The sequence below is a fragment of the Tyto alba genome, unplaced genomic scaffold, assembly GCF_018691265.1.
Source record: "Tyto alba isolate M040663 unplaced genomic scaffold, T.alba_DEE_v4.0 Super-Scaffold_7, whole genome shotgun sequence".
NCBI lineage: Eukaryota > Metazoa > Chordata > Aves > Strigiformes > Tytonidae > Tyto > Tyto alba.
The window spans coordinates 18,213,244-18,240,766 of record NW_024881328.1 but is presented as its reverse complement, the minus strand read 5'-3'; the positions used below and the strand labels follow the sequence as shown (position 1 = coordinate 18,240,766).

At 53.8% G+C, this 27,523-nt stretch overlaps 2 protein-coding genes across 4 annotated transcripts in view; both read right to left on the bottom strand.

Annotated features, from left to right (window-relative positions):
- Window positions 1–31: 31 nt before the first annotated feature.
- On the bottom strand, window positions 32–22,721 carry TTLL4 (tubulin tyrosine ligase like 4). 2 transcript variants are annotated; one of them, XM_032984881.2, is made up of 18 exons: window positions 18,634–22,721; window positions 17,876–17,985; window positions 17,376–17,439; window positions 15,589–15,713; window positions 15,082–15,192; window positions 14,013–14,089; window positions 12,892–13,086; window positions 12,729–12,811; window positions 11,503–11,631; window positions 10,754–10,876; window positions 9,137–9,235; window positions 8,433–8,567; window positions 7,566–7,703; window positions 5,615–5,717; window positions 4,794–5,004; window positions 2,424–2,494; window positions 1,753–1,835; window positions 32–953 (listed from the first exon to the last, which is right to left on the bottom strand). In XM_032984881.2, the coding sequence occupies exons 1-18, from the start codon at window positions 19,989–19,991 to the stop codon at window positions 788–790; spliced, it is 3,381 nt and encodes a 1,126-aa protein (XP_032840772.2). In that variant the 5' UTR covers window positions 19,992–22,721; the 3' UTR covers window positions 32–787. The 2 variants fall into 2 exon arrangements, with proteins under 2 accessions (XP_032840772.2, XP_032840777.2); XM_032984886.2 differs by having other exon boundaries at window positions 32–929.
- Window positions 19,905–27,523, bottom strand: part of STK36 (serine/threonine kinase 36) — a 19,779-nt gene continuing 12,160 nt past the window's right edge. The window contains exons 27-28 of one of the 2 annotated variants that reach the window (XR_006164508.1): window positions 26,876–27,504; window positions 19,905–20,013 (exon numbers count right to left, since the gene is read on the bottom strand). Coding sequence is in view for 1 of the 2 variants with exons in the window: in XM_042783767.1 (XP_042639701.1) it covers window positions 27,304–27,504 (201 nt within the window). In the remaining variant the exon portion in view is untranslated. Of the gene's footprint in view, window positions 20,014–22,810; window positions 27,505–27,523 lie in introns of those variants that run through there. The other variant, XM_042783767.1, reaches the window with a different exon arrangement.

Sequence of the window (27,523 nt, the reverse complement as noted above, 5' to 3'; positions counted from 1 at the left end):
CAGGGAAACGGAGGTAGATGGAGGCCAGGAGAGCAGCTGAGCGTTAAACTTTAATAGAAATCCTTGAGAAACAAAGGAAAAATAGAGAGCAGAGCCCAGGAGAAGAGCACCAGCCTGCAGTCCCCGCACACATGCTGCAGGTCACCTGGGAGAGCTGACAGCCTCGAGAGGATGCTCCCTCCCTGGCAGCCCTACTGTCCCCACGACAAACTGGAGCTCTGCTGGTACCCACGTCTCTCTTGAGCAGCAATGTGCAAGCCCAAAGTTTCCCCCAGGCCCCGAGGCTGGGGGAGGGCAGGATGTTGGCACAGGCATTCAGAAAGGATCAGACAGGTCGGCTGAGAGCCCCAAGCCCTGCTCCTTCCAGAGAAGAGGGGTGGTGGCTGGGGACATTTCTCCAGACTGCAGAGGAGCAGGAGCAGACACAGCTTCCAGCAGCTCAGGACAAGTGCCCAGAGGCACAGGAGAGCAGAGGTTCAGCCGGGCTGACTCCAAGGTCAGCCAGCTCCCACGCAGCAAAGAAAACACCACCACCACATCAGGCCTTAAGGGCAGCCTAGGCCAAAGGCCAGACAAACCCCACTTCCCCAGGCTCTGCCCTTTGTTTTAAAAAGGCAAGTCACACAGCTCTCCCCTTTGTGCAGTAAAACATCCCTCTCTAAAAGCAGTCCCAGAAGCAAGTGTGGAGTGCAGGGAGCTCCCACAGTCCTTGCTCTCCAGAGCCAGCTCCTGTGTATTCCTTTGAGGTAGGTTGAGGTGTCCCCGGGGAGGGACGGCAGCTGCCTGGTCACATCACCAGGGCAGTGTCCGAGAGGCAGCCAGCAGGTTTCTGGTCGGCTTCACCAGTGCACTTGTTGAGAGGTAAGCTCTGAGTAGGGCTGGGCTCCAGGCATCTCGTGAGGTCCTCACCAGCTGAAGGGAGAAGTGTGCTGCAGGAGAATGGAGACCTCGTACTGCTTAGGGACAGTGAGAAAGGATCAAAAGGGCCATGGAGCAACATTCATCTGCGGTGTCATTACACACAGACTCGCAGACAGGGCTGCCAGGCTCACCTACTCAATCTGATCTTCCATCCCAGGCAGCACCACTCACCCCAACAGACATCCAAGACAGTGATGGGACATTAGGGTCACAGCTGGATCTCTCTGGCTACATGTAAACCTAACTCCATCCTGGCCTGGGCACAGGAGCAAGGATGCTCTTTCACTTAACACTGGAGACCAGGGCTGTGCCTACCTTCCACCTCAGCTCACCCAAACAAAACCCAGTCCTCCACCTTTCTGCAAGAAGCTGTCAGGGCCAGCAGCAGCCATTTTGCAGCCCAGCTGTGCTCAGGGAAGCTGGCAGAGTGCAGCAGTCCCAGAGGCCTCACTGATCCCCCAGTCCCACGCTGTGGCTGAGGGCCTCTGCTCACTGCTGGCCACATCAGAGCCCACAGAAATCCCTGTGGGGGGGCCCCATGGGGAACATCTTATCAGCATGTCCTGACCACGACAACCACCAACATCACCCAGTCCGGCTGTTCGGGGCCCCACTCCCATCTGAGCTGGGTGTCCAGTGCCAAGGAGACATGCCCACTTATGCAGACATCATGCCAACCCCACTAGTTGGCTCTCCAGAGAGCGGAGGCTGGCTTCAGAGCCTGCAAAGCCAACCTGTTCCTCTCCCCTTAAACAAAGCTGCTTTCTCTCTCAGGACACCAGTCCTAAAGCCATGCTATGAACATGCATGTCACAGCCAGTGCAAACTCACCCCAGTCCACCCAGTTCCAGTTTGCTGAGGCCATTTGATTGAACACTGCTCTTCTGGAGGAAGAAAGACTTTGGCTCCGACCACTGCAGGACAAGAGAAAGACAATCAAATGGCTATTTAGGTTGTGACAAAAATCCCTCAAGCCCGCTGTGCTCTGCTGTAGGCTGCCCTAGTGTGCTTCAGCTTGAATTGCCTCACACTGCTGTGCATCGTCACTGCCACCAGACTGTTCCCAGAATAGCAAACAGAACAGTCTTTGCTCTCTGCTTAATGAATCCCTCTGCTGTAAGTGGGAGCAGAGCATCTTGAGGTCAAAAGAGTGGGTTTCTTTCACTGGATCAGCCTGCTGTAAGGCACAGGAGTGACAGACAGAGATGGCTCCCTCACGGAGGAGAATAAAGGGCAAGCCAGGTGCCAAATATGTAGGGCTGTGCCTGTTCTGGGATACTCAAGAATATTCAGATGCAAAGTACTGGCAGATCTGATATACTGGGTGGACTTCATGTTTGTGGGAGGTACACAAGCACGGGTTTTTTCCAGACTCCTGGAGGCCTTGGCAGAGAGGGAAGAAGAGGGCAGGAGCCATAGGAAGCAGAACAAGCAGGCTCTCTGCCCAACTCTGCCCAGGCAAACAACCACTTCTCCCTAAGCTTACCCACAGCCATACGCACCGTCTGGGCCAAATCCATCCCTGCCCCAGTGTGGTACCCTTTGACACACCAGTTCTTCAGTAGCTCCAGACCTGGGAAGTGACAGAAAAGACAAGAAGCGAGAACGAACAACCAAGTTTGCAGAGAGTTAAACCTTCCCAGCATGAGGCATGCAAATATGCTGCACAGAGTGAACTAACTGTGCAGTACATCTACGCAATAACTACTTGAACACGTGCCTGAGCCCCAGCAAACACGGGGTAAACCAAGGGCGTTCACCCTTTGTACAAGCAAACATCAGCGAGCGCCAGCACGTGGGCTGCCGCAGTGCCTGCCTTCCTCCCGGGGAGCCAGACACACCGTGCAGCAGGCTCAGCTAAGCAGGAAAACTGGGGCAATACAGGATTTGCCGAACTAGACCAGACTGGCTGTCCCCCTTGAGCCTGGTGCCAGCCAGTGGTAGCACCTGATTTGGGTTGCACCGGTGAAATTTCCTACAACGCAAATGTAGAGCAGCTTTGCTGTCACTGGCCCCTTTTCCAGAGGAGGGCAGCTCAGGCAACCTCCTCGCACAGCACTAATCAGCTGCAGCATCTCAGCACATCATCTCCTCCCTGCATGGATCCACCCAAAGCTTGACATGGGCTGAGATCCGGCCTCCACCCCTGGCAGAGGGCAAGGCTGGCACGGACCAAGCTCACCGGCGGTGTGACTGGAAGGGGCTGCTCCTCCAGACACACATGAGGTGTGCTGCTCCAGAGCACGGGGGGGGGGGCAGTCACCTTGAAGCAGAGCCATGTGTCCAACTGCACTGAACAGGCTCCACTTCCCCCACGGCTTCCTGCTAGCTGTCCCCACTACAGTCAAGCTCCCTGCTCTCTGCTAATCCAGAAATGTTGAGGAATCCAGGACTGCTCCCTTCCTGTTTTCTTTTTTAAGATCCCTAGAGCCATAGCACAAGCTAGGGTGCCTTAAAATTTAAGAACCAGCAGATCAATGGCCAAGAACCTGATGCTGTCCAGCTGGAGTTACTGTGGTTTGCTATATGATACCAGCCCCGGCTATAGGAGGAATCTTTGCTGTCTAAGCTCTGTTCCTCGGTGACCTTTCAGCAAGCCCCAGAACCTTGGATAAAACCCCCATGCATTGGGGGCTGAGAGGAGCAGGGCAGCTCGGCAGCCCTGCCCCAGCTCTGTGCACCAGCCTGGGCTTTGCACCTTGCTGGCCAGGGAGAGAGGAGGGCTGCATGGAACATACATGAGTGGGAAAGGGCCAGAGGGAGGTTGGGTTTTGTTTAGAGGTGAAGAGCAACAAGGGGGTAGAGCAAATCTGCTCACTGGGCTGCTTCGGGGAAGCTGGAGCACTAAACCAGAACCCTGGCCCGAGTGACAAAGTTCAGGGCAGCACTTCAGTGTGGACAATGACAGGATCTTTCTTCCAGCTGACAGGCGAGCATCCAGGAAAGGTATTAGCGAGGCAAAGGATGACACATGCTGACAGCATAGCTGGAGAGGGCTATGAGGTTACTGTTTCTTTGTGAAAGACTGTTACTGACCTCTTTGATATCTGCTTTAACACCAGTGAAAAGTGACAAAAGCTTTTTTTTTTTTTTTTTTTTTCTCTGCATGACAGCCAGGCTAGAAGCACACATATGGTCACCTCAGTGGAGAGCTGGCTCCTGCAGAAGCCTCTCCAGCTAGACCAAATTCTGGATGGAGAGCCTGGAGCCACAGTCTCTTTCTTTTTATGCTCTCTAACTCTTCACACTAGACCTCACTGGTTCTCTCTCCTAAATAGCCTCTACTGCTGCCCTGATAGAGACAGCCCTGGGTGAGAAGGAATTGGTCCAGCCCACTTACACCTCATTAAAGGATGTTTTTTATTAAAATACAGAGTTGTGCCCTGGAAAGGTGGAAATGATAGCTAGATTTCTAGTGTTTAGGAAAAATCCCTCTGTGTGCATGCTGACAGTTCTTCAACAATTAGAAAGCAGCAGGAGACCATGGAATAGGCCAGATTTTTCCTTCACTTCACAGATCACCTGAAAGGAGCAAAGCCCAGCAACTCCAGTTGTTTTTCCCTCAAAAGAAGGCAGAGGAACACAGTAAGAGGTCGGAGCTCCAGGCTGAAGGCAGCATCCCAGCCTACTTCAGCCCCAGGGCACCTAGAAGTGCTGGTGCTGAGTTTACCAGAGCAGTCAGCACCTCTAATCAACTCAGAATAAGCTTTTCATGATATTTCAAGCAGTCTGGGAGGGTAACACATTTCCTATGGCTAGCGTGCAGGCAGGCAGCTCCCCCTCAACATGCGTAGCTCAGAAGTCTCCCACGACTGCCGGCAGGCAGCTTGCCTGACTCAAGTGACTGTGCCAGGCTCTCGGATGGCAGTTACCTTTGTGTTTATTCAAGTAGTATTTGAGCTCCCACTGGGTCACCAGGATGTTGAAGTAACGAGGCTGCTCGAAGAAGCACAGGTACCGCATGGAGACGTGGGTGGGAAACACCCGCTCAAACTGCCCACGCCGGGAATACTCATCCTCTGTCTCCACCAGGATGCGAATATCATCTGGGGTCAGGATGTCCAAGATTGAAGAATAAAAATCCTGCAGACAAGAGCAACCCAGGGTCAGGGAGAACTGAACTACATTCTGTCGGTCCCTGTTCCCACCTCCCCACTCCCTCCCACTCAAACCCTCTCAGGCAGAGGTCTCCATATGTCTGAGATCTTTGGGACACAGACCATGGGAAAAATGAAGAAATCTAGGCTCAGTGGTGACATCAGTGCTGCACAGAGCTGAGGAGATGCCCTGTTCTGCAGCCCAGCCTCTCTTATGGACGCTGTCAGGTGGCACACAAGGCACATGTCCCTGCTAATCTGCACAGGGTCAGCTGGCAACGACTATAAGAGCTGCACAGAGACACAAGGAGGAACAGGCAATGCTCAGACCCTGTTTGGGGACTGGTGGGTAACATGCCCTTCAGCACATGCCCATTTTAATGTAAAAATGGGCCAGTGCAGCAGTGGCTTAAGCAAACCCAATTTATTTCTGACCAGCTGTCTGGTAACCCAACTGGACCCCAAGTGCTCACCCACCATCTGGATGTCCCCACAGAGGGGCACAATCTGGAAAGGGACAAGGGATAGACATGTGGGACTGGCTGGAACAGTGGCTTGGCAGTATGATGCCAGTATCAGAGGAGACTGTGTCATACCTGGTCAGGCACCTTCTGCGTCAAGTAATAGGCCTTCTTCATCTTCTCTGCTATGAAATGCTCAGATGCCGGCTTAGGCTTCTCCTTCAAAGCACTGCCCAGACTGAGGACACAAGAAGAAGCAGTAGAGCATTTAAGAGGAGAAGACAAAGCCCTGTCATGGCAGAGCTGCTCCCAGCAACTTCTGTTAGAGCAGTGACACCCTCAGGAAGATGCCACAGAGGAGAGAACACTTTCTCCAAGGATTTCACGAGTTCTGAGATCAGCGATGCACCCACAGCCTTGTGCATCAGCACAGACCCAGGAAAGACGTGGGCAAGGGAACCAGGAGGGTCCTGTCAGCTCCTTGCTAAGGCATTTCAGTGTTCCTTCATCCAAAAGGTGAACCATCAACTCACACCCACACAGGATGCAAGAGGGCCAAAGACACACCATGACCCGATTCACAGTATTTGAAGCCTGGTGGGATCTCATGCTTACATCCCACTTGGAAGGCAGCTTCCCAACTGTAACCACAGGGCTTGGGGTACGAGAACTCAGTACTGGTACTGTGCAGGGAAGCAGAGAACTCTTGGATCAAAAACTTCCTCCTGTAACATCCAAGGATTCTCAAGACTCGAATTCATCTCCAGCTCCACATGCCATGGGAAATCCTGGCCTTTTGTATGATCTGACCAGCAACTACCCAAACTATTCTAAGCAGCCCGCTGAATCATTTGGGGATGCCAGAGTCTGAGAGACACTTGTCCAACATCTTTTAACTCTTATATCAACACAGCTAATTTGTTCTGCTGCTGCAAAAATAATTAGTTTCTGTGGATCCAAACAGGGAGAGCAGAGCCTCGAGGCTGTGCTGCATGGTGCCTGGGGAACATACAGATCTACTGGAATTCTGCCCATATGCAAAAAACCCCCTTCATATCCTTCCCAGAGCAGGAGATACGCTTAAGTGAGCTCGCCCCTGGATGCAAGAACTCTGGTAATGCATCATCTGAACCATGTTAAGGATCCGCTTAATCCCCTGCAGGTCCCTCCAAGGACACCTGCCCTTCAGCACCTCCATCACAAGCTGCAAATGAGCGTGTGATCAAAGCGCCGCAGAAGAGCTGGCGAGAGCTCCCTGACTGGAACGGGCCCGTGCTCCAAGCTTCTCCCTTTGCTGAAGGCACAGGGCAGGCAGAGGGCAAGAGTCCCATCTTTCAGCGTGCCCATACATCACCACGTGCTGGTGCTCAACCCAGCAAGCTGCTCCTCCAGTGACATACGGCCAGCAGCCGCTCTGCTGCGGAGAACAGGACTGGTTTCCCCTCACCGTCAGGTTTGAAACCAGTATAATCCCGAGCTATGGTGAAACACGGAAGGAGCAGGGACCTGGGTGGACACATGCCCAGGAATTGGCCTTATGCAAGAAACAGTCATGTTAGCTGCAAGGTAAGACTGTGCACGCCCCTACCCAAAGGTCTACAGCCTCTGACACCTGCAGTCCTGCCTCAGGAACAGATCGCCCCAGCCTTTTCAAAATAACAGGTGCTCCTCTTGCTCAAGGCAGCAGCACGTCAGCCCTGGGGTGGAGGGTAAGCGGATCCAGCCCCAGCACAGCCAGCCAGCTCTCCAAGCAAAAAGGGAGGCAGTACGGCTCAGCATCGCGTTAGTTCTGGCAGAGGGAAGGAGGAGAGAGCACGACTCAACTAACTGCAGAGCAAGCACAAGTTATCCTGGCCTCACTTCCAACTATGGACCTGCAGAGAGGGCATAAATCCTTCTGCCTCAAAGAGACCGCGGGAACCAGATACTCAGACAATGATGCAAGTGCCTCAGACCCACAGCTGAAGGACCAGCAAGCCCAGGCTCTCAACAGCACAGAAACCAGCGTTTGCTGGTCTGCAAGCAGTCCCCAGATGAAATCCCCCCAACAGAAAAGCATGCCTCTCTGACAGAGAAGGGGGCTGACCTGCAGGTAGAGCCACTTCGTGTCTGTGCCCCTGAGGCCACGCTGTCTGTGTTGGGCAGAACGAAGCCAGCGAGGTTGAGGAGGTCCCGGATCATCTGGCCCTTGATGCTCACATCCAGAGGGGAGTTGGAGTGGAGGCTGCAGGGAGGAAGCATCACAGCAGCCTGAGTGCTGGAATGGAGATGCAGAGCCCTGCTGCCCCGAGATCACTCCCTGGGTTACTATTGACCAGGACACAAAACCCAGCCTGCCCTTTGTCTCATCGCAGCAGCCATGAGACATTGAGAGAAAAATCCTGACAACAGCTCTTTGAACGGGGGCCCCTCACCAGAAATGTTTCATTTCTCCACCTCTCTCCAGATTTTTGGCAAATCCTTCCCCAGATACCCATATGGGACCAGAGTTCCATGTCTAGCTGACACTCATCCACTCTCGCAGGCAGGAGAGGCCGTGCTCAGATCCACTGCAGCTCCCAGCCCTGCCTGTGCAGCCAACACCGCACGGCCGGGTGCCGTCAGCAGGCAAAGAACAGTGCACGAGGCAGTGGAGTCGCTGATCACTTCTGCCCACGCAAGGAAGAAATCTCTGCCATCACCCGTTCCCTACGTGACACATCCCTCCTTGGCCTTCCTTTTTTAACATACTCTTCCCTGGCTCTAGCTGGAGCATGCCCAGCGAAGCTTTCTGAGCTGCGGATGGATGTTGCTTTCGCAGACAGGGAGGACTTTGATTCCTGCAGTCTGGACTGGGAGGCTTCAAAGCCCACAGTCTTTCAGCACAGGGTGCAGGGGACATGACGAGCCAAATTCACTTTGTGGTAAAAGAAAGGCCGTTCTCCACTCTGCTGTGGTTCAGAATCTGCTGTACCTTGGGGAAATGTTGACCTCTAAGATCCAGGGCTTGAGGTTTTCATCCAGCATGATGTCAAACCCGAACAGCTCATGGCAACAATACGGCCGCCGCACATACATTTTCACCAGGCTGTTCACGTAGGGCTCAGATCTGCAAGCCAAGGAGAAAACGCTTGTTTCCAACAGTCAGACAGCAGAGCTCTGGCTGCTCGCAGCACACGCTGCCAGTTCTGAGAGCGTATGCAGCCACATGCTGTGGGAACGGGTGGGCTGAGAGACCGACGCAGGCCTGTGAGCTGCTGCTGCTGCACTGCGTATGGATCCAGCATTGCATCCTGAGCATCCCTGCTCCGTCGGGCAGGATCCACCTCTGAACACAAGATCCATCCCGCACCAGGGGACCTCTCTTTTCAGGCACCCTGGCCAAGCAGGGGAGCGGGTGGCAAGCTGGGCAGAGTGTCTGGAACACCGCACCCTCCTGGCCTCCCCTCCTGCACCGCAGGCAGACCCAGAAAATGTAAGGTCTGTTTACCTATTGTAGCTACTGCAGCATGAGCATAAGTAACAGCACGAAAGGAAGGATCCAGAAATACTGAAGCCAACAGTGGTGATAGCATTTAGATTAAGAGCAAAAGGACTGGGCTGAGAGGGGACTGGAGAGCCAGAGGGGCCAGGGTGCACCCCACAGCCAGGCACAGAGCAAGGGGTGCCAGGACTCACGCAATGATGGTTTTGATAACGATGTCCTTAATCTTCTCCCAGATGGCCTCGCTATTAACTCCCTTCTGGGTCAGGTAACTCCAGAGAGCTTTGAGTGCCCTGGGAGAGAGAAAGCAAAGGAGGTAGCTTTGTGGCCCCATGCTGCCCAGCCCTGCTAGGGGAGGGAAAGCAGCAGAAGGGAGCCTTGATGAAGCCCTTCCCTGGCATGGCCATCCTTCTGCCACCCTCAAACCCCTCAGCTCCTGGTTGCTGCCCACCCCAGCCTGGACACTGGTCTTGTAAGCCCAAGCTACTAGGAGCATAAAACTGTCATAAACTTGTCCCAGCACTGGAGTAATAGGTATCAAATTAGCACATGAGCAAGGTAAGTCAGGCCCAGATCTCCTCTTCCCTCCCCCTCTGTGTCCTCAGCAAACCTCCCCTTCCTGCAGGCCTTCCCCCGCAGCACTGCAAAGCAGCTCAGCAAGAATCCAGCAAGACCCCTGTAAATCTTTTAGCTAGAGCCATTTCACTGAGGCTTTGGGGGTGGAAAAAAATTTTTGAAAAATGTGGAGAACAAGATGGTAGGGGGGAGCATCTCTGCTATTATAGAAGTTTCCCACACCACACCGAGTGCTGAGCCAAGGATGCTAGATGTTGCTTAAGTGTGACTGTGGCTAATGGCCAGGAATCCAAAGGTCATGCTTCCTGCATACAAGATGGAATGGATTACAGCCACTCTCATCTTTAACGTGGGAGCAGTCAGCTTTGACTTGCATGGCAGCACGAAAACCCACACAATCCCAACCCCAACCATGGGATTTCACCTGCTGGGGGGACAACAGACCCTTCTCAAAAGTTCCAGTGGAGGAACAGACCACTGTGCAGCATGTCCAGGTCTGAGAAAGCAATCCTACCACAGCAAACCATTTTCTGCAGCTTCCTTTGAAATGAAGTAGCCCTATCCAGGCCCATGAATTGAGAACTCTATCCTGCACTATTTTTAAGAGTTCAAACACCGCTGTGGAATCAGAGACAAGTGCCTGGGGCCTTGGATCAGTCCACCCATGAGACAGCAGGGAACAGGAATTCCTGCAAGACTGCAGCCCTTCTCCCAAATGCCTAGAATGGCACGGCTTCTCCTGTTCACACCAAGTAGCACATAAAAGATCAGTTTTGCACCACAATTGTCCCCTTCACTGCCTCCACAGGGGAGTCAAGAGCGAGATGGGAAGAAGCTTCCATCTAGCCAATTTAAACATCACAGTTACCCATTCAAGTTCTAACAGCAAAAAATCAGATTCTGCTTTAACCACATCCCATCCCCCCCACAACAGGGCAAGGGGATGAATGAGCACAGATGAGAGCAGTGTTGGAAGCAGGGAACAGCACAGACACAGGCGGGGTGAATGGCAACCACAGCCCAAGCGGCAGAGGACAGAATGAGTCACAAGCCAGGGAGACTGTCCAGATTCCATCGACGCCAACCCATGCTAAAATCACTCTGCTCCTCCAATTTCCTCAAGCATGAGCAGAGGATACAGGAAGCACCTTCAGGTTTTGGGTAGGAATAGTGAAAAAAGGCTGACCTAACAGGGAATAGAAAGAGCTGCCCTGTTCCCTAAAAGAAGCACCTACCATTTGTGTCCCTGACAAGCAGTCTCATCTGAGTTGGACTTGTACTCCGCATTCTTCTTGTTCACGCTGTAGTTGGTCAAGTGCATGAACTTGTTGCTGAGGCTCTTCATTGAGGAGGAGTACCTGGGGAAGGCAATGAGACCACAAGCAGTCAGCTTGAACCAGCTGCCTCCAGGCCCATGGCGCAGGCAGAAACTCTGTTCTCATCTCAGACCACTCTCAGCCACCCACCAGCCCTGCTGCCTCCCTTTCCCAGGCTGCCTCTGTCCCCACGGCCCCAGAGCTGATGGGACAAAGCAAGAGACACAGAGCAGACCTGGGGCAGTGAGATACAATCCCATCCCCACAGAATGCCCTTCAGAAAAGACCAGAGCATCAGTGAGCAAAAGCACTGACAGAACTGCAGCAGCCCGAGGCAATATAGTCAAAACTGTAAGAAATATCTCAGTTTCTGGCATGCCAGCTCTTACGCAGTACGAAGCACAGACAGCATATTTCAGGAACTGCTTTGCACTGATCTTGCCTTGGGAAAGGTGGACGAACGAAGCATGCTCTCACATTCCCCTTCAGCACGGTGACCTGCAGTGACCCCACGTGTTTCCAGACTACTTCTTGAGCAAGCAAGCTAGAGCTTTAAGCATCACCATATACGAGATGACCACCTCCTGCCCCAGCCGAGGTGGGTACCACAGCCACCCATGCCTCAGCGCTGAGGCAGCCCTCCAGCATTGCTCTCCCACACAACCTACTTGCAACTAGCAAAGCGAACCAATCCATCCTTGAACAGGTAGACCCTGAGGGGATCGTAGCAAGTGACATAAACGTAGATCCTCAGGTCAAACTTCTTCCCGCCAATGAGGTAGGGTTTTTGCAGGTATCTGCAGAGGGAAGCAAGCACCAGGGGAAGGGTTATGGTTTCCAGGTGCAGGACCATCTCTAGCACCCAACTCAGAAGGCTTGGCAAAACCAGGGATCAATGCAGAATCCCTTTTGCACAGCGTTGCCAAGTTAAGTGCATCACAGTCAAGATGAGACAGAAAACCTCTCCCATGCACAGGGAGATCTTGCAGCACATGAACAGCATTCCCTTCTGCTCAGTTCCATTTTGAAGAGATTTTCCCCAGCTCTAAGGCACACTAGCTTTTCCACACCCACAAGACTGATCAAAATCAGGAACATTTAGGACATGCAGTGGGCCACAGATGGTTTGGTTCAGTAAGCGGAAACAGTTGGAAATATTCATCCAAATCGTTTGATTATTTACCTCAGAAGTTCATGATTTTCCACACGAAAGCTTATCACTGTACATGCAAAGTGGGCAGGGAGAACAGAGAAGCCAACACACCAGTTCCCTGTCTGACAAACACTGGACAGTTTTCCTGCCCTCCCAAGAACCTTCCCAGAAAGCAGCCTCAAACCAAGATGAGCTATTCCATTTTTTGGAAGAAGGGGAAGGAAAATCTGAAAATCCTGTTATTTCGAGAAAACCCTTTGACCAACATCCACACACACGGAGGCTCTTACTGATCCATTCTAACTTGGATAACAACAAATCTTTGACAATTGCCACCTCTTCCCTGCGACTTCTCTTCCCACTGTGCTTGTGGGCACTGGATAAGGTTTCTTTGCCTCCAAAGGGACCAGGCCCCAGAGATGCCAAACCCCAGTGAGATCAGGATCACAGCAGAGCTGAAGCTGATCACCTGCCAGACAGAAGTTCCAGAAAGTCTGTGGAGCCAGTTTGTGCCCAAGACCTCAAAAATCTACACAGAGCGAGCAGCATTCTAGTAGGCCCAGCTGCAGCTGACAGATCCAGACTTCCAGCACAGCATTATACCCAGGCAGTTGAGAAGTTTCTAGACACAAATCAGGTGCTTCTGTTCTGCCACATAATGGCAGTGGCTCAGACCCGGCCAGAGAGACTAGGCACTAGGAGGTCCCAGGCTGTGTGTCAACCTTGCTTTCCTTCACTCACCTCTGTACCAGCAGTGGTCTCCTTTTGGGGAGCTGGCTCCATTTGTGGATGACCTGGATACCAATGCCTCTTGCTGATGCTGGCTGCAAAACACAAAGAAGGGACCCGATTTTCTCCCTGCTACTACAATGGGAGAGAAGATTGAGCTCTGCTTTGCACTTACTGGTTTTACAATCCATTTCTGGTGGCTAGCTCCTTCCTCCCATGCTTTCCTGAGTAATTTGATGTCCTGGGGCAGGATGAAGGACTGGGGGAAGAAGTTAAACTCCTTCTTCCCACAGCGAGCCTGCATCTTCAACAGGTTGCGCCACAGACGGTCCTTTCTCCCAATTTGAAATGAACCAGGGAAGTGATTTAGCTGGAAAGGAACCCAGATGCTGTGAGATCTCCCTGCTTCCCCACCTCCCTGCCCACCCCTTGCTGCTCCCTGGCCAGAGGATACATCCCTTCTGAACACAGTGCAGGGTAACACTCTTTGCTCACCCCTCCCAGGATTACACCAAGACAGGACCCACCTGCTCCTGAAGCTTTGCAGGGACAAACACCCACATGGTGACCAACACCGGCTGCAAAGCCAGCAGCTGCCACCTCATTCCTTCTGATGTCTGAGCAGCCGCAGGGCACTAACCCTCAGCCTTTGAGCTTCCTCTGTCAGTACCCTCCACCCCAGTGGTTTCCCACTTACTTCCAAACTGTATGTCAGTCCTGCCCATGCAACACAAGCTCTGGGGATAGAAAGACCCCACAGCAGGACAGGAACAGTGCTGGAGGTTGCTAGCTTCCAAACCTGGATGCTGCCTCAAGACTGAGCAGTTTGGAGCACCACGGCTCTCCAGAACAAACATGTATGTGTGATAGGTACCAATCCTCTGGTCCCCTGCATGTTCCCTAAGTCACGTGCACTCCTGAGCCTTTTGTGATCTGAGTTAGGTACATCCCCTCTGGCTGTGCTGGCAGAGGGCACTGGCCCCACCACTCAGTTCTGCCAGAGGAAGAACTGCTTTAAGCAACAATGACTGAATTTAGACGAGTTCACAAGTGAACACAGCTTGGCTACAGCTTCAGTCTGTACAAGAGCCACCCTCACAGTGGGGATGCTCACCCAGCTGTAACTGTCTCTTGAGCTCATCTGCCAGCACAGGAATGCCAGCTGCCACGCACTGGAAGGGACACTGCAGGGACAGCCTGCACAGCAAACACCTGGCCCTGAAGAGAGGGGCACACAAACTGCTCCCAACATGCTCTCCACACATGTGAAGGAGGTCAGCTCAAAACATCCCCTACCTTCTGGTGCTCCCTGATGGCTCTGAAGCTGGGGGATTTCATGTGGTGGCCCCAGCAACCCAGCCAGTCATTGCTTTCTGCAGGAAAACCAGAAAAGTCCATGACTGAGTACCCTGCCACTCACAACACCCCCCTCAACCCACCAGCACCCCATCTCCTGGGCTAGCAGAAGTGTGCCACGGATGCTGCACAGCAATAGCACAAAGTACACGTACTGGTTACTGTGAAGCTGCCAAACCAAGGGCTGTGAGTGGGATCCAGTTAACCAGGTGGGTCATATCATTGCAAACACAATTGCTGCAGGGATCTGGGCAGACACAGGTTCAAAGGAATGGCTTTGATCCCTCAGCACCCTGACTTCCCTGCTTTACCGCAGGTAAATGAAGCAGCTGGCTAATCAGTGCCGCACTGCAGAGGGACATGTAGGATTGCAAGAATTCCTAGGTCTTGCTCTGCCCTTTGTGTCCCATTACAGCCCCAAAATGGTTTGCACAGAGGGCTCCTGATGCACGCAGGAGCACCCTAAGCACTGCTGGGAAGTCACACTCCAGGGTATGGATCATAGCTGCAAATACTCAGTGCTTCCCCAGCTCCAGCCCTCTCCTACACATCTCTTCAGCAACAAGATCCCAACCCTGAGAACTCTCTGGCTGTGGTCAGAGAGGATGGCTTCTTCCTTAGCACATGGGGAGAAGGGACAGCAATGCTGGGGTTGGCACCAGATAAGCTCCAGCCTCCTTAGAGTGGCAGCACCATCTAGAGGCACAGCTCAAACAAGCTAGAGCACAGCTCTGCTGCCTCACACACTGTCTCAGCTCCTGGCCACCCAGGAGTAAGACCTTGTGGTCCACGCTTGGGACAAGCCAAGAGGGCAATAAGGCCCTGCCAGCACCCACAGAGCTCAGATATGGTGGGACAGATGGGTAGAAATAGGAACCCAGCATCCTGCAGTGCCAAGCCTGTATCGCTCCTGCTCTGCTCTTCGCAGGCAGCCTGCCTTCTCGTGCACATGGGCTGGAGGTGAGGGAGGACACGATGTATCATATGCTGTCAGCCTCCCACAACTTACTTTTGCTGACTCTAAAGTGGGACCTGCCAACGGTTTGCTTCACTATGTTGGGTGTGACTGTGCACATTTTCCATCGCAGCAGCTTCCTCTGCTCCCAAGGTAGCTTTTCCACTAGGAAGGCAAAAAGATAAGGAGAGAAGGAAACACAATACCCAAATTTTCTACAGCTGCACCCAGGGAAATTCTTATGATTTGCTGCACAGGCATCAGGCCTGCAGAGAAGGACAAGTAGCCCCCTTCCCAGAACTAGCATGGAGCAGAAGACTCCATGGCTGCGGGAGATCCAGGACACTGGAATATTTGCTGACAGGCTGACTCATGCTCCAGGCTGCGGGAGCAGCCATCGTTTTACTCCAGCCCTTTGGATCTCACAGCAGTGCTGGGTCTCATCACGGGAAGGGTGAAGGGGAGCTGCTGCCAGCCAGCTGCCAGCTGTGCACTGGCACTGCTCTTTGCTGATAACGGGCTGGCCGCTCTCACCCTGCATGGCAACAGACCCCAGCTTACCTCTCTCATCCCAAGTACTGAAGTAGATGGTTGGAGGCACATTAGGGAATAAACTGCAGACAAGAGCTGGTTTGAGCACTGTCTCCTGAGCCCCAGCGGGCTGGGCCAGGCACTTGATGCAGTCCCTAGGAGAGATGAAGCAGTAGGTGGTTGGCTAAAGGTGAAAAGTAGCACATGGAGGAAGGGGAAAGGAGCCTTGATCCTGGCATAGAGAATTTGCATCATTGCAGTGTGGTGTAAGCAGTGGGCGCTAAGGTCAGTAACCCAGTCTGCAGCGATGAGGGGGCGAGCTTGCAATGAATTCACATGCCAAGTGTCGTAACCCCCACAGGTTTTGTGTTTTGCTGGGGCAAGTGGTGGCTTTTGTTACATAACAAGCCCTATAACCTAGACCACAGGAACAAGGGGTGGAGGTTGTTTCAGCTGTTGTAATCCTTTTGGTTTTGGTGTGTTGCAGGAAAGAGGGCTGGAGTTTTACTGACTGTATATACACCTTCACACCATAACAATCCCTAACACCTAGGAGGAAGGGCAGAATTTATAACATATCTATTAAGGTTGTGACGATGCTAAAAGTAAAGGTTATAATGAATATATTTTCAAATATATGCACTGCAGCCAGTGGAAGAAGCTACACCAGAGCAATCCACTAAGGAATGAAGAGCAACAAAAGAAAAGGAACCACAACACATTGAGCCCCATCTTCCAGGCCACCCCTTGCCTTGCTCAAGTGCAGCCTGCGGCAAGGGGGTTGGAGACCAGGACAGGAGAAGAAAAGGTGTTTTCCCTATGTCCTCATGTATATTTTATTTTTTTCAATACCTGAATTGGTAATTAAAAGTTTGTTAATTGGCAATAAATTATATTGATCAAAATTCTCTGACATAAAATTGGTTTTGCCCACAACAGACTGAAGGCAGGAGACAGCTGCAAAGGCTTCAAGGCCAGCCCAGCACACAGCCTGCAGAGAAGTGGCCAGCATCCCTCCCTTCCTGCCGCAGGAGGCGTTTGGCCCAAGCCATCTGCCCCCAGGGGCCAACCAGCCACATCCCGCCAGAAACAGCTCCTGGTTCAATTTATGTCACCTCTGCAGGACTCTCACACCCAGAGCCCTGCAGCACCCTGAGGTTCACCACTTGCTCGCAGGAAGCCTTCCTCATCTCCCAGGTGAGTTATGGCAGGATGGAAAGCAGCAAGTTGTTGGGCACACAGCAAAGCCCGAGGCAGCCCTGGTGCAGCAGGCAGCACAGCTGCAAGGACCAGTTCCTGTTGCTGGATGGGCAAGAACAAGTCCCACAGAGGTCTCCCAGGAGTCATGCTTCAGATGACCACAGCCTGACCAATCCCTCCCCAGAGAAACCTCCTTCCAAAAGCTAAATAATAACCCAGGCTTTGGGACTTGTTTCTAGGATGCAATGCTGAGACACAAGACCCCAAGGAGCTTTTGGAATCTTTGGCCCAGGATGCCTCCACTCTGCTTCATCTGCAAGATAATGACACTGCAAGAGCACAATTTAATCCAGTAAATCTAACCCAGCAACTGGCACTGGCAGTGAAATTAAGAACCCTGTTTTGCTGTGGTGGATGCACCCTCAGCAGTTTTCAGGCTGCTGTCTGTAGCAGGAGAGGTAGCTTTGGTCTGCAGGGTAGCAAGGAAGCTCATTTTGATTGGGAAGCCTGTTGCTACCTTCACTCCATTCCCCCACATGCTACAGCTCTCCTCAATCACAAGATGGACAAGTTTGGACAAAGATGCCAAGTTCAGTGCACTATTTGCAGCTACTAACCTGGATACAAGAGCCGTAGAGCCACTGGATGACACGTCAGCAACAGAGGAAGCATCTGAGTCACCTGCAGGAGCAGACAGACACAAGTTTTGTCGTGGGGAGTGAATGCACATAGAGTTAGGAAGGGGAGAAAACAAATGCTCCAGGGGACAGTCCCTTCCTAGCTACCCCGAATCCTTGGATCCTGGGTTTTGCCCACTACTTGGTGGCATAAAAAGCAGGACAGGGGGTGGAGCTGACAGCCCTGCACAGAGAGGAGATGAGTAAGTTTTGGAGCAGTACAAGTGGTAAACCCTAGCCTGCTTCCCAGGGGAACACATACAGTTCCTCCTTGCTGCTACATTGCTTTTGGGTTCAGCACAATCTCTAGGTCATCCTGAAATGACAGCATGAACATAAGACAGGAGGGCAGCTTTGCTCATCCCCCAGCACCCAGACTGCCCCCACACTCCCCACTTCAAGGCACGGAGCACAGCCCTCTCTGGGGAACCAGTACTCACTGTCCTCATCCTCCTCCTGACTGCAGCTCTCATCCAGGCCATCGGGAAGTTCTTCCTCCACTTCATCCTGGGGATGGCTTGGCTCCAGTGGTGACTGCTCAGCAGTGACACTGGGACACAGGACATCACATCAGAAGGAGTGGCATATGCTTTCCAGGGCCAAAAGACACAGCAGCCCATGAGGCCGCATGAGATAATATAGGCAGGGGAGTGACAGCACTACCCTCCCCAGTGCTGGTGTACAAGGATTCATCCCAAGCTAGCAATTTGGAGAGGCCCCAGGGCACCCTAAGACGGAACGTTTTCCAGAGCAGCCAGAAAGAAAGATGCACCCTCCCTGTACTGCATCAGCTCTGCATTCCTTTAGGAACCCGTGTTTCCACCCAGGAAAGCCTTGCCAGACCTGGCTCGACAGCAGGCTTCACCCAACACGTGCAGAGCCTGCCACAGCAGACAGGGCCCCATGACTGCGGGGAGCAAGCTGGAAATGCCACACAGCAATTCCACGCTGTGGCTGAAGGAGAAGGTAGAAGGGCTCAGAGCCACCCTTGAGTGCTTGTGTCAAGCTAGGGGTGGCAGGAAGGCTCCCCCCTGCCCCAAGATACTGCAGATGGGTTTTGCTCAGGGACGCAGCCGATGGTTATCCTTACAGCCACCCCCACAGTGCTCGCCGTCCATCCTCTCCCAGCGCACACAGACACAACGGCCAGCCCAGCCCCTCCCGCCAGGGCCTCCCTCCTCCTCCTGGCCCTACTTACTCAAGCTTTCCTGGGAGCACAGCCTGGGCCCTTTTCTCCTCTTTCTCCAGCTGGATGGTGGACATCTGGGTTGCCACTTCGGAGACAGCAGCAAGGTGCGGACGCTCTGCTCTCGCTACTTGGTCCCCGCTGCGCGGGCTCAGCACGCTCACAAGCCGGCAGTCAGCGTCGCAGTTGGGAGAGCCAGTGCGCGAGGCCAGGAGATGGATGTTGATACGCTTAGTGCAGACGACGGCACCGTCGGTGCCTATAAGGCTCGAGTTACCGTTAAGGCGATGGCTACCCAGCTCCAAGTTCAGAGGAGCGACGGTTTCTTTCGGGGTGAGCTGCACCACGATGCGCTGCCCCCACCTGCCGTTACAGTTGGACAGGCTGCCCGTGTTGGTAAGGCCAGAGCTCTCAACTTCACGTCCGAAGTCACTGTGTGTGGCACTCTGTCCGACTAGCTGCTGCACAGACTTCGTGAGGCTGATCTCCAGCTCCTTCTCTTTTAAGCTGTGAGTTCTCCTCTCAGCATCCTCCCACGCGCACCGGTCCTTCCTGAGGTTCGCGCTGCTGGACATAAGAGTCAGGGAGGGGACCGCGGTTTGTTCCAACACAAGGTCACTGCTTTTCATTGCTCTGTTGACCAGGCTGCCAGAGGAGCTGTCTCCATCATCCCCAGTGTGAGGCCGAGAGGCAGCAGGGAAGCTGTGGGTGTTTTTCACCTTCTTGATCTCCAGTGACTGCAGCAAAGGCACTTTAGCACTGCTTGGCTGTAGGAACGAACTGTTACTGAGCACTGGTCTACAGGAGCTACAGGAGCTGGAAGCCTGTTGACCTGAGCTGAGGGCAGAGCCTTTGACCCCAGTCCCAGGGTGCTCCTCCACCAGCGCAGGAAGCAGGCAGGGCTCCATCAGCAAGGAAGACATCACCCTTCCCGTGGCAGAGCCAGTGTCTGGAGGGCTTTGGAAAGGAAACCCGTGGGGCTTGGGTCTGAGGCCGGAGTGTCGGTATGGCAGAGCGCTCCCGCCCAGGTCCAGGCAGGGCTGGGCCACGGGCAGGCTCGGGAGGGCGTCTTCACCGGGGTGTACGTGGCATAGTGATGGTGGGCACAAGAAACAGGATTGCTGCAGAGGGATCCCTAAAGGCAGCAGGCTGCGATGCTGGAAAGCGCTCACATACTTCTTCTCTAAATTCCAGATGGGTTTTGCCTGCTGCTGAACAAGGTGCCAGGCCCGGTGTGGCTGTGCTCTCCCTGCCAGAAGGGTGCCTGACTCGAGCTCAATGCTCATCTGTTTATGGCCCAGATCAGCGTGTTCTGGTCCTGCAGAGGCCATGTAGAGCCATAGCACATAAGGCACGAGCGAGTCAGTCATCTACAGCAGCATCTTTGCTGGCCTGAAACAAGACAACAGTATGAGAGGTGCTGTTACTCTGGCACGGCAAAGCACCCAGCCCAATAACACAGGAGGGGAGCAGGGCAAGATGCATTCCTTGCAGGAAATAAAACCATGTCTCCGTCCGCTGAGCTCCCCAAGAGTATGCTGGGACCAAGTCAGTGGAAGAGCTGGCACCTCACATGAAACCAGGGGACGTGAAGGACAACTTAGAGAAGGCCCTGGGAAAAGTGACATCCGCAAGAAAGCTTGTACTCTGCAAATGTGTAGGTGTGCCTGGTTTCCAGTCAGGGCCACAGGGCAGCAGCCCCAGGAGAGGCTGCCTGCCCACTTGCCTTGGACCTGGCATGGGAGCTGAAGCCCACTCCCACTGGTGTGCGTCTCCAAACTGCACCATGTGCTCCAACACCAGCTCTCCCGACTCCACCACAAGCCCCAAACCGTCTCCTGCTTCTTCTTCTCCCCACTCCTTAAAGCTTCAGTTCTCAAGGTCACACAACTAGGCAAGAATCTCATCCCTTGAAGGCAGCAAGGAGCAAACACAGGGCTGTTCTAACATCAACACCTCAGTTTCCAGCAGACACTGGCAGTACCGCGCACACACGTTCCTCCCCCATTGCAGTCCTACAGAAGTCTCTTGCAAGGAGCAACTGGCAGTCCACAGAGCTGCAGAAGTAGGTGTCCTGAATCCTAAAATGAACTATTGCACCATGCCTGTAAGATCATCACGCCTGGGGAGAAGGAAAAGAGAAAACAAACCATGTGCCAGATATTTGTCTTGCTTTAACACATGCCTGAAGGGCCCCTGGATACAGCCGTGATTGGAATTTGTATCCCAAGCGGGCTGGCTGCCTGGCTTGCTCTTCCACCTTCCAGCTCTCACAAGCTTGCATGTTTAAAAAGAAAAAAAGTATAAAAAGAAGGGTAAGCAGAGCATCAACCACCACCCTCTTGGTTTTCTTGCAATACACATAGATAATCCTTTCTTGACTGAAAATCAAGCCTCAGCTGCAGCAGTTAAAGCGTAGCTAGGAGACCCCAGGGTTGCTCTGTAGCACCATGACAGCGGCTCACACCCACCCCAGGGCTGGGTCAGACAGACCTACACCCGCCAGACTTTCTCAACCTGTGAATCAGGCCCCAGTCTCCAGCGCACACCAGGTCAGCAGCATCCCAACCCGAGGCTGTACGAGGTGAGAATGTCCCACGCGGGACCCCACTGGGGCTAGACATCCTCAAGGAGAGCTGCTGCCCTGCCAACCTCTGAAGGAAGCATGGCAGGGGTTAGGTCTGCTCCCATGCCCGTGGTGGCACTGCTCATTATGGCTTGTGCAATCATGCTGAGCACTCCTGATGAGGATGAGGCAGCTGCATCCCCGCTGCAAGCTGCAGCCCAGAGGGGCTCCAGAGCCCCAGAGAAGGGAATCTCACACGTCGTACACAACTGAGCCTTACTGCACTATCCGATCACTACCCAATCCGTGCCCGGCAGCAAACCCCGCCGTTGTGACATTCACAGCGATTAGCACAGAGCAGAGAGGCTGTGGCTCAGATGCCACCACCTGCCCTGCTCAAGTTTCCCCCAGTAAACAGGCGAGCGAAGCTCTGCTTCCGCACACCATCCCTCCGGATTCAGCCAGGTCGCAAGAGTGCTCGAACCACAAAGTGACCCTAGCACACCAGCGAACGTAGACGTGAAAAAGCAAAATAAAAACACAAGGAGGTGAATGAAAGTGTCCCGGATGCCTCTGCCTAGAGGGGACTGTCACTGTGGCATCACCACACACGCTGCCAGCTTGGCCATCGTCTGTGCTCTCACCCGGCTGTGAATGACCTTGCAAAACCAGCCTGCACTGAAAGCCACCGTGCCTCACCTCCACCCAGCTTTACAGTTATCAGTGGATCATCCTGCTATAAAAATAAAAGTGATTTGACCTAATGAAGCTGTAACAAGGGACGTGGATCTGACAGCTAGCTTAGACACAGGCATGAGTATGACAGCAGAAGCCCTGTGTGACACTGCTCTGGAGTAAGTGACAATGGCAGCACAGATGCAGCCAGCACAGGGTGGAGGTCTGGCCCCAGCACGGCCTCAGCCACCACCGCCTGCTTGGCTCGGGCTGCTCCCCAGCCCCGCAGCAGCAGAGGGAGAATCTGTTGAGCTTGCCCCTCTTCCAAGTGATTTTGCTGCGATGCCATGGAAGAAGCTGGGCCAGCACGGCGCAGGGGTGCACTGGAAGCAGCAGGGCCTTTTTTGTACGGTTTCCAGGTGAAGACTGGCAAGTAACTACCACTGTTTCCCTTTGGAGACGCAGGAGCTCAGAGATTGGAGCAGGAAGGATGAAAGAAAAAACATGCCCCCCCCCAGTCAGGGCAGGTTTACATTGAGACTGGAAGCACCAGCTTATACTGCCGGTCCTTCCTCCCGTCCACACTCCTGTCCCACCTCGTGCGTGTCAGCACAGCCACCTCTGACAGCTGCCTGCAAACCGGCTCCTGTCCTCACTGCAAGGACAGCTCAGCAAAAGCAGCTGCTGAACATCCAGGACAACCAGCAGAGACAGAGGCACCTTCACATGCCAGGCTGTGGGCACAACAGGACAGCAGCTGCCACGTCCCTGTGGCTCTGGGCACGAATCACGTCACCTGCCCCAAGGTAAATCCCCACTGGTTACCATTCAGGGAAGTTTCCCCTTTATGTTTAACTCGGGCAGCTTTGGGTGGAGGAAGGGCCACAGCTTGATGCAATCCCTAGTTCTGCCAACCCAACCCTATGGCAAAGGAGTTGGAGTCCGTTCTGCTGCTCGCAACAGCAATAAAACTACACTTGGAAATTTTATTGTAGAAACATGAGCTAGGAAATGCCCAGGGTGAACTGGCCAGGCTGGAAGACAAACCCAAACATCATTACTGGTAATTAATGGATTTTGGCTTGGACTTATTGACATACAATATAGAGGTCAAAGTTGTCGCTGTTGGAGTGACCGTACAGCTGCACTCGCTTACAACTATTTCGCTAGCACCTTTTATTATCGCACAGCCTGCTCACAAGCTTCGGGACGTCAGCTGGAGCACTGCCACGGCCTTTGCGAATGTCACATCACAGGTGCGCAGGGGCCACCACGCACCCCAGCCTGTGCACACCCAGCTACGCGTCAGTGGAAGCCCATTCTCCCCACCCGAGCCTCCCCGCAGCGTGTGCTCCTCTGATGGCAGTATGGCAGCTCCTCGCAGACCCATTTCTAAGGGGAAAGGATGAAACCGTAAAAGCCCGGGCATGCACATCATCCCTTCATCACGTGTGTTTGGCTGTGGAGGTTATTTTAAACGCAGCTGTGGTGACGTGCTTAAAATAACAAGAGCTTGCAAATGTATGAGCTGCAAACTGACCTGATAATGTGCTGTCAGCCTCACGCAGCCCAAAGTCACAAGGGGGGCAGGGAATCAGACAACTGTGATTTGCTATTATGTTCTATGCCATTGCAGGGTGCAATTTCTGTTCTTTACAGTTAGAAAGGATAATATATTTTTCTAAATGAGACCAGAGTTCACACCAAGTTCCTCACTTACAGCTCTGGGGCTTCTGATTAAAGCCTGAACAAGCAAGTTAACAACGCAAAATAAACAGGTTTTAAAACCAATATACACTTCAAAATAAGGGCTTGTACCCCTTCAATTCAACAAGATGAAGCGCATTCATCTGAAACCAACTGACTGAGAATGCTTAAAGCTGCTCTTACACCTGGCAGTTAGGTACAAACTCTTGTGTTTAACAGCACAGAAACAACCCTCACCTACATCAACTGCAGGAAACAAGTGGCCTTGAGTGCAGTCACCAAGACAAAGCAGCAGCCAAGGCCACCCGCAAGTTCAAGCTGAAGAACAGAGGGTCCTGCTGGCCACGAGATGTCCATGACAAGACAGCTCAGAGGCAGCTCAGCCACCGCAGAAATGCTGGCAGCACAGGGACCAACAGCCCAGCATGCTGCTTTGCTGTGTAGTTAAGCATCACTGCTCTTTCTCCACTCTGGTATCATCGTGCAGAACCACATTTTGGGTGCAATACCAGAGGCACAGGATAAGGACCAGTTTCTCTGCTAATCAAGACTGCAAGTTTTTGCCTGGCCACTCAGGTCAAAAAAGATACCAGTGAGAAACCACCCACTGTGGGGATGCCATCAGCAAATTCCACCTGCATCCCGGGATTACATTTGTACCCAGCCTTTGCGCTGGGGCTAGTAATTTTAATTCAATGGCTGTGGTGCTGACCTCCACACCGAAGAGAGAAAGCATAAGAAGTGCATGACTGCCTGAAATGATCTTTCATCTAAGCAGAGCGCTGCCCTGCAAGAGCAGAGCAGCTCTGGCGCGCACGCCCGTTCCCGAGGCTGGCAGACCTTACGGGCAGGAGGGCGCTGGACCACGCCATGGGAGAGCTGGAATCCCGTCACCACCTCCTTCCACGCACACACGGGCTGAGCTGGGCTCTGAAGGCTCACACGTTTGAGCTCACAGGGGACCTTCTCACCGCTCTCAGGGCATCGGAGCAGTGTCAGATGAGGTGAGGGACTCCAGCATGATTAGGTAGAAAATCCAGGGCTGCAGCTTTGCCATGGAGAAGGCGCACCAGAGACATCTAAAAGGCTGGCTCAGTGCTCGCCCCAGGTGGGCTGCCCTGGCTGTGACCAGAGAGTGCAGAGGCCTTACCAAAAGACGAAGGAAGGGTCCAGAATGTGGAGTCCCCATCACTATCTAAGGATACCAACTCTTCCACCCTGACAGAGTCCCCAGGCCACTGAAAGGGACCTGCTGCACGGCAACAGCGGACCAGGCAGCTCTGTGTTTCCCCAGAAGCGATGCTGGGAAGTCCCTGCCCTCACTCCCATCCTTAATTTGTACTTTCTCATTGTCTGGGCTATAGGAGCAGTTGTACTGCAGCATAAACTAGAATAGGGAAATGAGTCTGCGTTAAAAGCAACCAGCCTAAGCATGGGGTGTTTTAAAGCCTTTCAGTGAGGAGGTCTAAAGCACCTTCTTGCAGATCCAAGCAGACTGTGAACCAAATGGATAGTGCTCTCAATTGAGCTTCACGATGGGAGAAAAGGTACAGGAGAAATACGCAGTGGGACCTGGGGAGAGCTTGGCCACCAGCACAGGAACTGACAGGCAGTCAGCACTGATCACTGGTTTTAGGCAGCGTGGCCACACTCACAGCCTTTAGCAGAGAAATAAAATAAAGGTGGAAGACAGGGTGAGTGGAACAACTATAAAATAACAACATATAGCAAGAAGACAAGAACTACCCCATTAGTTCAAAACACATCGATTCTTTGTCCATCCTCTTTCCTTGATACCTTCTTCTGAAACACATCTGGAACTGGAAGAAGAAGCTCCCAGGTCTGTCCTTTAGTATGTGATGAGGACCCTTCCATGTCTTGACCAGGGTGGGACATATCCCTCTGGATGCACTGCAACCACCTCACTCCATGCAACAGTCTCTCAGAGATCAGGAGTGGAGCAGAAACAGAGACTGAAGTTGGGAAGAAGCTGCCAAATATTCCCAGACTTGCTGCACGGGAGGAAGCTGGGAAATGCCAAGGAATGGCACCTGGCCAGGCCAGTATGGCAACCAAAGCCCCAGACCTGCGTTGGTGACATGACATCTCTATGAAGGCATCATTATCTGAGAACAGTGGCATTTGTCAGCACCCTCCTTGCAATGTGATCCCTGCTATGCTGAGAAGGTCCCCAGGCACGACCAAAGTGCAGGAGGGGCCAATTTGTCATCAACAAGGTTTACCTAATACAAAACCTAAGGACCACAGCAAGAGAGCAATGCAAGGACAGACAAATGTCACGATCTGCTGGGTACAACCACTAAGAGTGAAAGAAAAATTACTAGATAAAACTAATCAGACCAACAACTCATGTTAATTCTCCCAAACTGCCTAGGACCCACTAGATGTCACATACCCACTCAGTGAGGAACACACAGCAATAAGAAAAAGAAGCCACGTCGCAGGGAGTCATGTAGGGAGGGTTTTGATGTGGGGCTGAATGGCTATGTCCCACGAGATATCTGCAGCCTGGGCAGGCAGGCAGACAGCAGGCTGGCACAGCGCTACAGGCTCCTACACCACTCATTCCCAGCCCAGATCCTGGAGGCATTCAGGAAACTCTCCAGCCTTGTCTCAACTCCTTTTGCAATTCTGCCATTCACCTTTCAGAACCATCAGCTCCTTTTTATGATACCAGAGCAGCCAAGCCAAGACCCTGGTGGAAAGAGTAACAGCCAGGCTGTCCCAGTGCCCCACGCAGGTCCAGTCAATCCCAGCTCCATCCTCACTTCAGCTCCGAGGAGAGGCTCGTTGGAGAGTCTGCTCTTCTTCCTCCATGGTGCTCGCCCAGGGAACACGTTCCGTTTCTTATTTCTTCAGGTTAAAGTCTTTGAGGCCAAAGGTGCTACTGAGACACTCCACCCTGCCCTAGGAGCGCTGGCCAGGACGCCGTGCTGGGCACGTCCCGCCGCAGAGCACCCCCGGGCCACCTCCCCAGCCCCACGGGGCCTGGCCCGGGGCACCCCACAGGCTAGAGCCACGGCAAGCCCCCCGCGGGGAGGGCTGGCGTTGGGCAAGCTGCCTCCTCCGGCCCCGGGGACAGGCCGGGTGGGTGCTGCGAGCACGGCCGTGGGGCAGGGAGGGCCGAGGGCCCCAGCGAGGCGGGGATGGGGAGGCGGCAGCGGGGATCAAGGCCCCCACGCCCCGGAGGGGCCCTTGAAGGTGACACCCGGGGGGGCTAGGGGGAGCACGGACCCCAACGCCTTGGAGGGGAGGCACACCGGGGCCCGCCCCTCCCGTACTCACCGCCCGCCGGGCCCCGCCGCCGCCGCCGCCGCGCCGCCCGCCGTTACCATAGGGATCCGGGGCGGCGCCGCCACGTGACTACACCTCCCGGCAGCCACCGCGCGGGGCCGCGCCGGCGGGCGGGCGTCACTTCCCGGACGTGCCGCGGCGGCGCCCCCTAGCGGCGCGGGCGCCGGTCCCCTCGGCGGGGCTGCCCCGGGATAGAGCGGCGGAGCCCCGGCGGGACGAGCTGCATCCTTGAGGGCTACAGGCGCTTTTCCAGGAATGGCTTCCTTCCCGGGGTAAAGGAGGCCGGGCAGGGCCCCCTCCTCAGGCAGACAAAATGGGTTTCACGGAAGGGTCGGGGCTGGACGAAGCCATCCGGGGAGGATGAAGAGTTTGTCCCGTCCCGCTGAAGGCAGCGTCAGGCTGGGCCCAGGCGTCAGCCCTCAGCGCTGGTGCGGGGCAGCAAACCTGCTGGGATCTGGGTGGCCGGGGGTGCTGCCAGCACTGCACAGAGGCGTGAGGAGGCGCAGGAGCTTCTCGCAATGCCGGGCAGAAGACGGCCGGGGGTTGCTGCCAGCGGTGGGCTGCAGGTCACCACCGGCCAGCGCGGCCAGCTTCTCGGTGGCTCTGAGAGACAGCAGGACCTGCAGAGCAAAGAGAGGG

Coding starts and splice junctions, on each gene's coding strand:
- TTLL4 (XM_032984881.2), bottom strand. CDS start 19,991: ATGACTGACTCGCTCGTGCCTTATGTGCTATGGCTCTACATGGCCTCT. Junction 15,193..15,588: donor CAGTACTTGGGATGAGAGAG/GTAAGCTGGGGT, acceptor TTGCCTTCCTAG/TGGAAAAGCTACCTTGGGAG. Junction 954..1,752: donor CTGGAACTGGGTGGACTGGG/GTGAGTTTGCAC, acceptor GTCCCTAAGCAG/TACGAGGTCTCCATTCTCCT.